The following is a 14,982-nucleotide window of genomic DNA, read 5'->3' on the forward strand; positions in this document are numbered from 1 at the left end:
GGAGCTGGGTCCTATCTTCTCGCGAGAGGTTCAAATGGCTTCGTCCTGGGTGGTCTCCGAATACTTTCCCGACAGAGTACGCTCCAGATATGACTTGTACATCGCGGACAAGGTACCGGGATCAATGCAACGCGGGAATCTAAATCCAAATCCAAGATCTGCCCTATTCGGGAAGGTCGATTGAGACCTTGGGGCTCCCCCACTATCCCGAGGGTCTCATCATTGCATGGTGGGGTGAAAATGCGGGGGAATCCTGACTGACAGACCATCGGCTGAGCGACTTCGGCCTAAGTATCCGATATCAAAATACTTGATGGACGTAAAAGGTTGTGTTACGAGGCGATCTGATGTAGCTCTAGGTCAAAATTGAAGAAAAGACTTATCATTTGGACCCTGCGTAGATAGAAGAGGAGGCGTTCCTACTGGGATCGATGCCCCTGCAAATGCTGAGCTTCAATATTCTCCCAAGTTGTCAAGTCACGGGCCTATTCGAAGAACGCTATTCCGTATTGCCTAGCTAATATCGTGAAACATTAGAGTATTTGCAAACGGTTATTATTATGAGCGTTGAATAAACATCCTCCCATGCAAATGACATAGAACCGGCTCAGAAGCGTAGGTATCTCACATGGTAAACAACCTTGCTTCTGGTAACAGCTCCGTCCACCTCGCCCCTTGATCCGCCTTTGCCCATATGTATGGCAACTTCCGTATTCCTCTGAGCAGATTTGCAAATCTGCTACGGCTATAATGCCTTAACAAAGCTTCCTGAAAGAACGCCCTGTGGCTCTCCAATGAGCTGGCGGCTGCTACTATGAAGATTGCCCAGACAAGCACGTGGGCTCCCGGCTCGCGCTCCGGAAGCTGCTCCAAAGTCTGTTTGAACCTTTCAATCCGCTCGTCGAGTCCCGCTTCAACTTTTCTACCGCAATTGTTGTCGATCGACCAGGCTTTTGCTCCAGCCACGCCTTGTAGGTATATATCGTGAGCTTGCTGCATCATGTTTGCGATGACAGCGACAACGGATGCGTTGTGACTCCCACCTTGGGAACAGTACCGGATGCAGTCGAAGTATTGATTCCACCGGGACTGGGAGGCGAGGGTTTCGACCCCCGCAAACTCGCTTATATATGGTGCGGCGTACACCCGGTTTCTGTTGTCAAGGTCAGGCCGTCTTACTCAAGTATCGAGAGGAGCAGGACGAGTAAATATAGAAAGAACCTACTTCCTCAGTTGGCGTACCAGAAAGCTCCCGAGTTCGCTTGATTCCAGCTGATGCTCGCCGCCTAGAGCATCGGTTGCAGAATGTAACATGCCCAAGATGGTCGAAAAGTCTTCTATTCTGGTCACCATCGCCGCCACAAGTAGCACAAGAACAGCGACCGGGGTAGCTTGATTGGCCTCATTGCTACATTCTGGCAAGTTGCTTCGTTGCCGCAAGCCGTCAATGACCAAGTCGTACAGAGCTTGTGGGCTGTATATCGGTTCCGCGTCGAGATGATATTGTTGGACAGCGTATTGCGACTCAGCGCCGTCCTTCTTCATCTCATCTCTATGGAAGGCCGACACGGCTAGGACAGCATTCATAACCAGCTCATCGGAGTGAGCCATGGGAAGAATGATGTGTCGCCAACCGTTGTGGCTTCCATCGATAGCCACCATCTCGCTGGCAATATGCTCGGAGTCTTTAGATGGCGTTAGAATCAATCCACCTCCAGGAACTTGACCGGCGAGAACGAGTTCACGGTGCTTACAGTGTAAGAGCAGCTTTCTCTTCCAAGGAGGAATATCGTCACCGAGAAACCCCGTCAAAGGCCACATGGCGGGGCTGGTAAGGGGGCATCCGAGAAAGGATGATAGTGGATCGTCCCGGCTGCTGAACAATGTCAACACCTGACAGCAATCTTGAGAAATCCATGAGGACTCTGGATCCGTCTCCATCGAGGAAGCTGCGAATCCCTCGATTGGTTGTGGATGTCGTGCTGGGCTCAAACCACCAGCATCAACATCCAGGCCCCCTATGTCATCAAGGTCCCAAGATTTCGGTCTCTCCGTTCGGGATTCTCCAACCGGGGAAGCCGTATGTGAAGAGTTTGATGTGAAGTCCGACCATTGCCGTTGGTGTTTAATCACCTCCGTCTTCTTGGACTTCTGGCGTCTGGATATCGGAGCCGTCAGCTGGTGAGCCTTAAGCCATGCGCGGATCTGGACATATTACTTCTCACAAAGACTTTCAATAGTCTCGCCTGCCCACTTGCCGCGGGTATTGACTCCATCAGCGAAGCGAATCCGAACGTCGACATCGGTGCCGCTGCATTTCAGACCCCTGGCGCAGCATTTGGCGCACCGGGGGACCCTTCGGTCGCAAGATATGCGACGCTTTGAGCACTCGTGACATCCTGATCTATAATCAGCTTACACTGTGACGTAATTCAACGATGGAAATCGCTCAGACTTGGCTAACCTTTGACCTTTGGACGGTACGGACGCTTTCGTGGGGCCATCTCTTCTTGTTTCAGCCGCTGTTCCCTACCAGCTTGCGCAGTAAGCCCTCGATTTGCTGTGATATCGAATTGGGAAGTAAAGATGAGCCTCATGCAAAGGTCGCGGCAGAAAGTCGTCGGAAATCGACCCGGTGATCAAACGGATCCTTGGAGAGAGGGTCAAGGTATCCGGACCGTTCGCCTCCCAGCGAATGTTATTGTTTAGAGTTACGAGTTGTACGTATGCCACTGAGCCGGGTGGTCTCATGTTACCTACCCCATTCAGGCAAAGACTATCGCGATAACAAGAAATGCGGGGTAGCGGCGAGTTATCAGATAACAACCACGTGGACAGCGTTGCACTGGTTTTGACGAAGAAACAACCTAACACTCGACTTCTTATCATTCCATAATCTTATGATGTTATCTAATTCTCTAGAAGGAGGCCTGGATCTTGCAAAGAGCTGGGGCACGGCCTCTCATGAAAAACTTGGTCACGGTGATCACTGACCGACCCTAGTTACAACTGCAACTTATATGTAGATAGTGTAGTACTGCCCACCCTGTGTTCTCCTGTTTCGCTTGGATGTATTTGACATGTCCATTAACTACTACCATAATACCTCAGCTCCTTTATGACGAAGGAAATATGCAATTTCCCTCTCTTTTGGAGAAGAAGCGAATGCAAGTCCCCGGCTCCTGATCTCGGCTAGCGGTGTCTTTCCACTGCTACTCATGGCATTTACACGTGCTCCGTGCTCAACAAGAAGCGTAACAATCTCCATGTTCTTGACATCATGAAAGCTGCGGCAGGCTTCATGCAAAGCCGTCATTCCATCACCACCACTCCGATTCGGATCGGCTCCTGACTTCAAGAGAAATCTCACGCCGATCTCGTGTTCATAATATGAGGCTACCATCAGAGCTGTTTTCCCTTCAGTGTTGTAAGCGTCCAGATCCACTCCATTCGAAAGTAGCAGTGCAGCTACAGTCTTAGGTTCATCGCGCATAGCCCTATCCATCGGGCTGAGAGGGTTTCTGAGCATATCCACAAGTTCTGCGCCTCCTTCGATGAGAAGCTTAGCTAACTCCACATCGCCGTCTTTCAGAGCTACTCCGTTCTGGTCACTGATTCTTGAAAAAGAGACACCACTGATGCTGCTCTTGATATCTGCACCCTTTTCGACCAAAAGCGTTACCATTTTTTGCAAGCTGTTGTCAAACGCGCGAAAGAGGGTTGTTTCTCCATACCGATTGCGTTTGTGAATATCAGCTCCCTTCTCAACGAGAAGCTGTGCTATTTCCGTGTCTTTTTTCTTGAGTGCGCTGTGGAGTGCTGTATCTAGAAAGTAGTTACTAGTCGCATTTATGTCTGCCCCTTTCTCAAAGAGAAAAAATGCCATTGCAACGTTTTTTTCAACCAGAGAAACCAGTTCATGTCCCGATAAGTTGTTCACATTAGCCCCGCGTTCGATTAGAAGCTCTGCCACATTCTTATGACCAAAGCGGCAGGCTCTTAAAAGTGCAGTTTCCCACTTGTACTGTGTATTTGGTGTCAGACCCAGGTCAAGAAACAGCTTCACACCTGTCTTCTGGCCATTTTGCGCAGCTTGGCGGAATGCTTTGTGTTCTGCAACAGATTCAACGCTCAGACTTGCACCATTCTGAAGCAGGAATGAGACCACAGCCTCATGGCCACACTCAGCTGCTCTTGATAAAGCGGTGCGGGATTGATCATCCGCCAGCATGACGTTGGCTCCCCATCGAAGCAGAAATTTGACGATTCCAATCCGACCTTCCTGAGCAGCCCAAGTAAATGGGGTTCTGCCAACGAGACGTGTGTCGTCCTTTTTGTGACTCAGGCCTTCTAAAACGTCAACGCCGTCATGGATCATCGAAGCAAGGCCCAGGATAGCGGCAACCGAATCCTTATTACCGCTCGCGACAGCAGCAAAGAAAGGCAGTGTGTAGCGCTCTCCGCGTATCTCAGTCTTGGGATTATCTCTCAGCCAAGTTCGAATGAGCTTTGAGCAGCCTTTGTCTGCCAGAATGTAGAGAAGGCTGGCAGCTGTGGTGTATTTTCGCACTGAATGTTTTTCGAAATGATTGAGAATTCGGATCCACTCTGTGACAACAAGACCCGATAGAAACTTGTCTTGAGGAATTCCCTCCGCAGCAACGTCAGCGTGGTAGAGTGAGTACTGGCTGGCATAATACAAGAAAGGATATCTTCGAGAGACATCTGATGTCGTGGCGTTACCGGCCTCTAAATCCAGCTGCAGGACTGGGTCCCGTACCAACTGGTTCTTGAGATACGCGGAGCAACATTCCTTGAGAATTTCGTGACTCGGGATCTTCCAATCGTATCCCAAGTCTGGCCACACCTCCTGAAGACCCCCAGACTTGAGAAGAAAGTCGCGAACCGATTCATGGATGAATTGAACTGTAGGCTGCTTAGCCTTGGTAATTTCCGCTAAGCCTTTTGATGTACCGACGACGCATGTCTTTGTGCTGTCAGTAGAAGCGGATGAGACGTCGGGGAGTTCGGAGTCTGCAAGGCCCCTGGGTGACAATCCAGCCCATAGAGCATGACGGAATTCCTCAGGTGTCAATGGACGTTCAGCGCAGAGTATCCAGAGAACACAGAGGCGGAGCTCTTCCCTCTTAGTGTTGTCGCGCTTGAGCATATCCCTGAATAAATCGTGCAGGCTGCCGGGTATTTCTGCCAGCCTTTTTCTTAACGCCATACCGCCCTGTGCGTACTCCGTGTTGAGTACGTCAACAACCAAAACAAGCCAAAGGAAGACACCTGAAGCCTTATCGAGAAGTTCGGTCTGTAGCTCTTGACTGAGGGAGTGGTCGGAGATGCGAAGACGACTTTGAATGTAGTTTGCCAAATCTTGTGTATGACCTGGTTGATCTTCTAAGACCAGCTGAATCCCGTTTCGAAGGGAAAGGTAGGGATAGTGACGACTGGAAAAGCAGATTCGTAGCTCGATACCTTCATCTGCTGCCTCTTCGGCCAGATCTTCGAAGGACGGAACTATGTCCATTATTTGCTGTTCGTCACACTCATCGAGAGCATCAATAAAGCATGTGAAATGGCGTTTGCCGAGTTTGAGGACAGCAGCGCGGAATGAACCTCTGAGAATATCGAGAGACATGTGATTGCTGTTGTCTTTGACGGTAGTATCCGTCCATGTAGCGTTCAAACCAGATTGGAGATCGGGATAGCTCTGCAGTAACTGCAAAAGTAGAGATCGGTACATCCCTTCCATTGTCTTTTCTAGCTCATCGCCGCGGGCGTTGAAAAAGAAGCAAGCTATGAGAGCTTGCTTTCCGCAGGCTCGAGCCATGTTCGCGTAGGCATATTTCATGATGGTGGACTTGCCTGACCCTGGCTTGCCGCGAATCCATAGGAAGCCGTGATGTTCCTTCAGCTTTTCGGGATCGCGCCAGGCTGTATAGTTGCGACTTTTCAAAAGCCAGCGGCAGGTTTTGGCATGGGCAACTTTAATGGATGACTGCCGTGAGTCCAGTTGGTCGAACTTGAGAGTCTCTAGCAGCTTTTGCTGGTAATCGTTCGAGAGAGACTTCTTGACCTAGAACAGTGTGTGAGTCCGGGTCTAAAATTAAGTTTGGCACCGCAGTAGTACTTACCAACATGAAGTTCTGATACATGATGGTGCCAGGCAGGCGTAGCGCCAGGCAAAATTGCAAGCAGCTCCGTTGCATATGCCGCCGCAGTTGCAGCCGCATACTTCTGCCACGTTTTGCTCTTGTGAGAGTCCGAGTAATCGCAAATTCCCCGTATGCAAAGGCAAGGGAAATTCCCCATTAAGCCGGCTGCTTCCATCTCGAAACAAACAATGTCTAGTTCCCTGGCGATTTTGTCCCGCTGAGAGGCACTTCTCATTACTTGATTGCCCGAAGCCATTGCACCATAGTGTATATGCGGCTCGTTTGTTGCTCGTTTGCTGCGCGGTACGAGTTTCGAGTGGTCGCAGGACGTACAACCGGGGCAGCCTGAGGGGACGTGATCGTACGTCGGGGGAAAAAGCAGGTCTAATGAGTCTGGCCGACAGTATTCTGAGTTCTCGCCGAACCTCTCCTTGATAATCGACGGTATGTTGTTCTTCTGACGGTCTTGTTTTGCTCGCAGGGCCGACAGAGCTGTTCTGAGGAACAAAGGTGGCAACTTTGGAATGGCCGTTCGTTGGATCTCGCCATCTCGTACGATTTTGCCAAAATCGCACTGCATTACTCTTGTTCCGACGACGATGTCCCCTAAACGGATGTCGGCCTGGCTCGGTGCGCCACCTCCGATTCCGGCCATCAAGCCCGCCCGAATGGATGGAAAGGACCGTGTTACGTTGGCCATAACGTTTGCCGCATTGTTTGTGCCATATTCGTCTAGTGGTAGACAGGCGATGACAATGTTGTGTTGCTTGATTCTCCCTAGAACATAGGTGTTCGTGTCTTCGTTTGGCATGGGCAAACTGTCGTGTTCTTCGTCTAGCATGCTGATAGCTGCTGTCATCTCCAGGTACAACGCGCAGACCCAGGCGATGGTGTAGTTATTGTGACGGGTTTTTTGTCTCTTCGGAGGACGCACAGGCGCAAAATTCACCTCGACGTCCTCCCCACACAAGCGTGCGATATCCATCGTTGAGTTGTCACAAGAAGACGGCTTGACTCAACTCAAACGCGCCGAGAATGGTTGGTGCTAGGATGAAGTCAAGATGCTCATCACCTGCCAAGTTCCAACCACAGCCTGGTGCGGGGAAACGTCTCTGCCTGAACGTAAGGCGCCCTTCGATCTTGTCATTCGTGCATGCTGACCATGCTGACCATACTGGCCAACGCTGCAGCTCTCTCGAAAGGCCGCGAGACATCCACAGTCATCTCAAAAGTAGCGGGTACCTGATACCGCTGTTGAATCTCACATGCAATAGATCCAGGCCCCTCAGAGGTATTGACCGCACCAAAACTTTTGGAACGTAGCCTAAAAAGCTGAAAGACCATTTAGATTTGAATGCGGGGCTTGAATTGGTATAATTTTCCTATGTCTTGAAATACAAATTCATATTTCTCTGTTGCGTCTTCGTCTTCGATTGTATCGATACAACCTGTCTGAGGCGAATGAGAAGCCTGGAGTTTTTCTCAATAGCCAGACTGTGATTGGCAATCATGCAGAACTAAACCAATTGGGGAAGCTACTGAGAGACCGTTCAGATAAGGTATCTGATGTCTTGGTTATTATTTGGACGAATGCCATATTAGGAAAGAAACGTGAGACCCAAAGGTTTCAGGCTAGCCGGTGGGAGCTCTGCGTTTCTTGCTGCAACATGAGAGTAACTACCTCCTTATGATTTGTTACATGAGGCAACTATACTCACGTGCAAGCATCGCTCTCTTCGCAGCTCAGAAGCTCTTCAACGAGACGGGTTTGGGCGCTGTATCAACATGCCATATCGGCAATTTTGATACACCAACGACGCTGCGTTGATTGAGCCTTATTTCCCAGATTTGTCCTAGCCTCCTGCACTCCTCATCTTCCAGTCCAACTCGAAGATGTTGTAGACTTATGTACTTCACATCGTTCAGAACATATAGTTCACAACATCCTATTTGCCCATGAGGTCCGCATGATTTGGTTATGAATTAAGTTGTTCGGGCTATTAAATTGGCCCATGTGCCCACGCTTTCAGAATTTGATTGAGTGTCCGGCCTTGAAGACTATCGAAATACACACAGAAGATCTAAGAGCTTCTAAAAAACTTGAAACTGATTCAAGCGAATACCTACTTTCATCAGTCAACAATGTCTGTGCCTCTAAAGATTCCCGAGGGCAACATGCCAGCCTCCTGGTATCACCAGCCTGCTTTCTTCGACTTCGAGAAGCGAGCCGTCTTCTCCAAGCATTGGTTGATGACCACCCATCGTTCCCGTTTGCCAGAGGCTGGGAGTTTCCTCCGCTTCGAGATGGCCGGTTTCGACTTCTTCCTTATCAAGGACAGACAGGGCGAGATCCACGCATTCCACAATGTCTGTCGCCACCGTGCCTATCCCATTCTCGGGGATAAAGACGGTCGCGAGGGCAAGAAGATGATCCTGAGTTGCGGCTACCATGGTTAGTCATAACTATGTTACTTTGCTTTCTGTGTCACATCCGTTGACTAATTGCTATCTTCGAAGGCTGGTCTTACGGTCTCTCTGGCAAGCTGGCTAAGGCTCCCAAGTTTGATGAGGTCGAGGACTTCCGCAAGGAGGATTACAGCCTTTTTTCCATCCACACCCACATCGACAGACTCGGTCTCATCTGGGTAAACTTCGACGCCTCGGAGACTCCAATCCCTTGGACAGAGCTCAATGGGGGCACTGACGAGCAAGAGCGCTTCAAGGACTTCAATCTTGATGATTACACTTACGAGCGCACTTGGACCACAAATGGTGCCTACAACTGGAAGCTGGTCGGTGAGAACTATAACGAGGTAAGCAAGCCTGCGGTGAATGATTATCAGACATTCTCCGATCTTGATTATATACGGTATTAACGTTGTGACCTGAATAGTGCTACCACTGCCAGGCATCTCATCCTGGCATCACAAAGATCACGAATCTCGATCGCTACTCTGTTGAGACCAGGGGCCCCGATAAGGGACGGATGGAGCACTTCCCACCCAACAGAGATGACATCAAGGCTGAAGATATTCAATTCTTCGGGAATGGTGCCTTCACGTTCAACTACCCGAACACGTCTCTGAATCTCTCCACACCGTACTGGTTCCTGATGCGCGTGGTCCCCAAAACTCCCACCACTGTCACCACCGAGTATGAGGTGTATCGCAACAAGAACTCGCCGCGAGAGCACTTTGATCGCGCCGGAGAGTTCTTCGAGGGCATCGAGATCGAGGATTACCACCTCATGAATGGCGTCCAGAAGAACCTTGTCAACAACGTTTTCGTCAACGGTCCGTTGCACTCGACCCGCGAATCGGGCACGATGGCATTCAAGCGCCTCCTGAAGAAAGACCTTGAGAAGCATTGGGAGGCCGAGAAGAAGGCTCGAGCCGAGATCTATCCTGCGAAAAGAAACACTCAGCTTCACCCGAGCATCAGTGTCGAGGAGAAATTCTGTGGAGACATTTGTGCTTGTCGAGCAGCTGCCGAAGCTGCCGCTTAAGCAACGAACAGTTCATGAGGCCAGGATTTGAGATGTATTCAAGTTGTTCCGATGTGGAATCTCCTGCAGAATGTACCCCCTAACTATTCAATTAAGTGCAGAACAACGTTCGTTTGCAGCAGTTCCTCGAATTAGGCACGGTTTATGCTGGTTGACCTATGACTGTGTACAAGGATGATGAAGCAGCTTAAAGACTTCCTTGTTGGGATAATGTGATGGTTGTAATTGCCGAGTTCATGAGGACTTCGAAATATTTAGCAATAAGAGGTCCCGTTTTCAGATGATGATGGCTTTAAGCAACAAGATGGAACGTTTGCACAAGACGTAGCGATTCTGTTCTTGCTTGAGAGGCAAGTAGTCGCTGCCTCCTTAGACCAGGCCCTCTCTCTCATACCAAACCCACTACAAAGTTAGCTTTATATGTCTTCAATAATTGAATCACTGTTGTCTGGGATTGAGTTGCGATAGAAACCGTGTGAGATTTACATACAAGACCTCTGGTTTGGGTCAGCAACATGCTGCCTCTTCTTCTCCAGGTTCTGCTTCCGTGATCCCAACAGTCTTGGCCGCTCAAGAACCGGACGCTAGCTCTGTCCAACGTAGATATCGGTTGTGATACTCTGCCTTAATAGGTTTCGATAATATCTGATGTGGAGTCGTAACATAATGGTCTAAATCTGATTCAAGAATGTTTCCATCCAAGCCCCGCGAGAGGTCCTTTATGTATGCCAAGAGATTCCATACGACAGCAGGATCAGTGTTCACGCTTTCAGCAGCACCTCGAACGAGAACCCAATCACTTAATGTTGAAACATACACGGAAGGGGAAGAATCCGACTTATCTCTTGTTACGTCATTTAGCGTTTGGCGCTGCCGGCATCTTTCCCCGAGATGTCGGTTGGGAAGTGGGGTCTGAAGTCTCCGGCTGCAGTGAATGATAAGCATATTAGAACATCAGACGTAGGTCGGGGAATGATATGCAAGCCCCTCATCTGAAGACGAGTTTCTCATGGTCGTATCTTGGAATGTTTAGAAGGAGGTTCTAATCTTTCCCTCGTCACACTATCCCATCCAAGTCATCCTTCGCTAATTCCACCGCAACAATGAGATTGAGCAACATCCTCATCTTGAGTCTGACGACTCAGAGCGCTGCTCTGAATGTTGGTCCAGACTACCAATATCCCATCGAAGGTTACCAAATATTTCTGTCTGACATCTTGCGGGCCTCGCTGACATTGAGACAAGATCTGGATAAGGATCTTCCGTTTTCGCAACCAGTAACCTTTGCTCACCTGGAGTGGCAACGATGCCTATCTGAGTCTCACAACAAAGCAAGCACCCTCTTCACACCTGATGATAGCGTATATCTGACATTCAACAGCCTCTTGACATCGCAATCTTGGGGTTTCCCTACGACACGTCGACTTCCTATCGCCCAGGGGCTCGTTTCGGCCCAAGAGGCATCCGTGCTGGATCCTCGAGGGAAAAGAAAGGTCGCAGCTACAACACCGTCTGGGAAGTCGACCCATATGATCAGGGTCTTGAGATTATTGACTGCGGCGACGTTCCCATTACACCTTTCGACGCCAGCCACGCGTTCAAACAGATGGAGCAGGCATATCGCCAGATTCTCTACCATGAGACGTCAGAGAAGAGTATGTTGTTGTAATCTTCATGATCCGCCCATCAAGTCGTGGTGACTAATGATGGTGGCAGATGACTGGGAGCATCCGAGAATTATCAGCCTCGGCGGAGATCATTCCATCGTTCTTCCAATTCTTCGTAGCTTGAAAACCGTGTACGGGCCGGTTTCTGTCATACATCTAGACTCTCATCTCGATACGTATGTGTTTCAATTCTGCTAGGAATGGCCATGACTGAACAGCGCGTCAAGATGGGATCCGTATGAGGGATACACAGGCATCGTGTCAAACCAGTCAGCCATCACCCATGGTACCTTCTTCTGGCATGCGAGTCGAGAAGGATGTGTGAGCAAAGGAACCAGCATTCATGGAGGCTTGAGGACGAAGCTGTTTGTGCGTCAATTCTACGTTCCCATCACCCGAAAGACACAAGACTGACAATGTCAGAGCCCAAACGACTACGTAATCGACAGAGACGTCGTAGGCTTCACCATAATTGAAGCTCACGAGATTGACGATATTGGCATGAATGCCATCGTTGACAAGGTTCTAAAGACTGTTGGCGATACACCGGTGTATCTGTCAATCGACATTGATGGTAAGCCCCGCCCCTAGCTGGCCTGTCATGCATCTACTCAGATCCGGGGTGTAGTTTTGGACCCCAGCATTGCTCCGGCAACTGGGACGCCGGAGTCGGGTGGCTGGACTACTCGAGAACTCAAGCGGTTTCTGAAAGGCCTCGAGGGTCTCAACATGGTGGGCGCAGACGTTGTAGAAGTCAGTCCGCCATACGACACAGCAGCAGAGACGACTTCTGTGGCTGCTGCAGACTTGATCATTGACATCTTGGCGGGAATGACTAAGAAAAGAAGGTTTGAGAGCGGCCCGAGGAGGAAAGACGAGTTGTGATGTGGTTTGCTGGCCATCTCGGGAGGGTGCCCTGCCACATACGATCAAGCCTATTCGAACAAGCCTATTGGAAAATTTCTCATCCTATTTGGGTCGGGGCGCTCTTTAAGATGTAGTTCTTTATCATATGGCTGTATGCTTGAGAAAGACGTCAAAAGGGTTGGCCTTGTCTACCTTCAGCATGGGGATAATACATGGTCGTATTGAACCGGTACAGGACAAAGAAGCGCCTGCATGTCTCGACAGGATATATCCAATCCTTCCATACCACCATAGTATTGGTATCTTTGAGCTCCTTTGGTTTGTCAACGATACAATACTCTGAAACGTGCTCCTTCAAACCCCCTGTGTGTTTCCCAAGCCAGTACTTCTTGCTTCTTGTGCCATTATCGCCGGCGTCCGCCCAACATATGCATGCTTTCAGCGGCTTCCACCTCTCACGGTACTTCTGCCTCTTCCATCCTGTCAATCTACAATACAATAAATCCCTTCTCAAACATTTGCGTATTTATCTATCACATACAAGCATAGGACATCAGTAGCTAATTCGCACACGTAAATCAGTCAAAACGATTATTCTTATCTATTCATCAATCCTTATATTCCGGCTACCTCTCTGCGTATCCGTCTGATAACCAGCCCTTGTATCCTAGAATGGGAATCCGCGCCTTTGCGGCTTAAACGTTCGAGTCCTGTATTGTCTCCTTCTTCCTGAGCCTTCTAAGCCAAACCAGGGTGTCATGCTTCATAGCTTGGAAGATCCCATGGATCGATTCATCGGGATACATCGTAAATATGGATGTCGCCAAAGCTAAAACAATAACGACTGCGGAGATTGGGCCTGTGTAGTGTCAGATGTCAGCCCGAATGATAATCTTGGTAATAGTGTGAGGAACGAACCTCCTGTTTTCCAAAGGTCGCCCGACGTTGGATTTTCATTGTCACCGGTCAAATCCCGCACGTTCTGTCCAAAATATGAGGTGAAGAAGGACAAGGGCAGCTATGGAGGTAAGCACACTAGTCGATGTATACACATGCATAGATTTACATACGAATATGATCGTGATGATAGTGAACAACATAACTGTTCGTCCATGTTTGGTAGCGATCCGGGCTTCTACAAGGCTTGCGATATTCTGTTCCAGTCCGAGTAGTCTAAGCACCTGATAGATCATAAGCTCTTCCAGTTCACTTGAGTAAGGAGAGGGGAGTTAACCCAGCAGGCTTCGAATGGAGACTTACCATGCCGTGAACCTTTTCCGCGTCCAAAATGAGCGACTCAATAGTTGAGATCTGTTGTTCAATCTTTCCCCTGCCCACTTCTAGACGATGGTGAGCAACCGTTTCTTCATGATGCATGCCCAATTTTTCCAAAAATTGCCTGATAACATCATGTTGTTGCTCCAATAGCCGCAGAAGAATGGTCAGCTCGTCCACGAGATCCTCCAACTCCACTACAAGCTTAAGCTCCTCCATTCCTTCATACTTCGTGGACGTATTGCTAGTTGAGGTGCCGCTGGCTCGCCCCCAAAATCTGTGGAGTAATTTGTTATAGCGAGTAGCCTTGACGGCAATTGAACATGTAAGCCTGATTTTTATCCCTCAGCGAATCTCGTCGAAAAAGACCTACTTTGTTGGTAACTGCTAGGCGAAAAATTGACAGAACACCACCGTATCCGGTCTGTGTTCCTACAAACGGGCGGATGAAAGAGTGCAGAAGAATTATGGTTGCCAAGTCAAGTGCAGTGTAGCAGATTCTCATATCGGGAGACTGTAACACTGAAGCCATGGTGTTTAAAGATGACGGGGTGTCCGTACTCTCGATTAGGGGATCTTCGCTTGGGAAACAAGTAATTATCGTTTCTATTGCAGATTAGATAAATTGATGAATCCAATAAGGTGTGTTACCTACCTTTGCCTATCCACCAGATCCAAAGTTGATCTGCCATGATGACAAAACTGTTCTGAACTGCGCTTTCTCGACCGTCTTCCCCCATCTGCATGCTGTCATCATCTCCTGTCCACTTTGCAACCGTATGTTGCGAGTTCTGAGTTTCTAGATCTCGAAGGCTGCTGTAGAAGAATTCATGGAGTGTTTTACGTTGATGGCAGAACCGCGAGCCTTGAAGTCGATTTCTTGCCGCCTGCACGTTCTCAAACAGCTCCCAATTCAGGAATGGGGCCTATGGCACACCAGTTAGCAGAAAAGCCTGGAATCATTGAACTAAACCACATGTTTGGTCCAGAGTTCAAGGTATGCATACAAAGCCTGAGAGACCAGTTGCTGGGCCTGAAACTCCCGGCATTGAATCAACAGGTTGCCTCTCGATCTCTATGGATGGATCCACGCTCCAAGCATGAGCGGGCCAGATATGAGACGGCACAACGTGCGTTGGACGAAGTTTCTGACTCCATTCGTCACGAAGCCGCCTTGCTTGACCGCGGTGACCCAGAACTTCTATACATCTCTGCCACTAAGGTGTTAGTAACCAAGATGCCAAGGACGGGAAAAGCGTTAACGACTTGAACGATATCGATATTATTCACGGGTATATGAATCCACCTGCCAGTCTCGTCTTCAGCGCCTGGGGTGTTGATGTTTTCCACGTCCACCCGCTCTGTGTTTCTGATCTCGATCGGGATCGGGATCCAATCGCCCTCATCGTCATTCTCGTCGTCATTCTCATCGCCATCTTCTTCTTGAGTATGGAATGACGACCGAGTTTCAGCTTCTTGACGACGCGTAGGAACGTATCTCGTG

At 49.2% G+C, this 14,982-nt stretch overlaps 3 protein-coding genes across 3 annotated transcripts; 2 read left to right on the forward strand and 1 right to left on the reverse strand.

The window, feature by feature from the left end:
- Window positions 1-1,221: 1,221 nt before the first annotated feature.
- On the reverse strand, window positions 1,222-6,218 carry CkaCkLH20_04216 (uncharacterized protein; the record flags this gene model as incomplete). The annotated part of the gene is made up of 3 exons (XM_038886935.1): window positions 1,222-1,685; window positions 4,420-6,085; window positions 6,144-6,218. The coding sequence occupies 3 exons, from the start codon at window positions 6,216-6,218 to the stop codon at window positions 1,222-1,224; spliced, it is 2,205 nt and encodes a 734-aa protein (XP_038747639.1).
- Window positions 6,219-8,306: 2,088 nt separating this feature from the next.
- On the forward strand, window positions 8,307-9,669 carry CkaCkLH20_04217 (Rieske domain-containing protein; the record flags this gene model as incomplete). Its single annotated transcript, XM_038886936.1, has 3 exons — window positions 8,307-8,616; window positions 8,682-8,977; window positions 9,058-9,669. The coding sequence occupies 3 exons, from the start codon at window positions 8,307-8,309 to the stop codon at window positions 9,667-9,669; spliced, it is 1,218 nt and encodes a 405-aa protein (XP_038747640.1).
- A 1,103-nt stretch (window positions 9,670-10,772) lies between these two features.
- On the forward strand, window positions 10,773-12,221 carry CkaCkLH20_04218 (arginase family protein; the record flags this gene model as incomplete). The annotated part of the gene is made up of 6 exons (XM_038886937.1): window positions 10,773-10,829; window positions 11,051-11,324; window positions 11,386-11,512; window positions 11,564-11,705; window positions 11,760-11,910; window positions 11,965-12,221. The coding sequence occupies 6 exons, from the start codon at window positions 10,773-10,775 to the stop codon at window positions 12,219-12,221; spliced, it is 1,008 nt and encodes a 335-aa protein (XP_038747641.1).
- Between the last annotated feature and the right edge of the window lie 2,761 nt (window positions 12,222-14,982).

The sequence above is a fragment of the Colletotrichum karsti genome, assembly GCF_011947395.1.
Source record: "Colletotrichum karsti strain CkLH20 chromosome Unknown Scaffold11, whole genome shotgun sequence".
In the NCBI taxonomy this organism is placed as follows: domain Eukaryota; kingdom Fungi; phylum Ascomycota; class Sordariomycetes; order Glomerellales; family Glomerellaceae; genus Colletotrichum; species Colletotrichum karsti.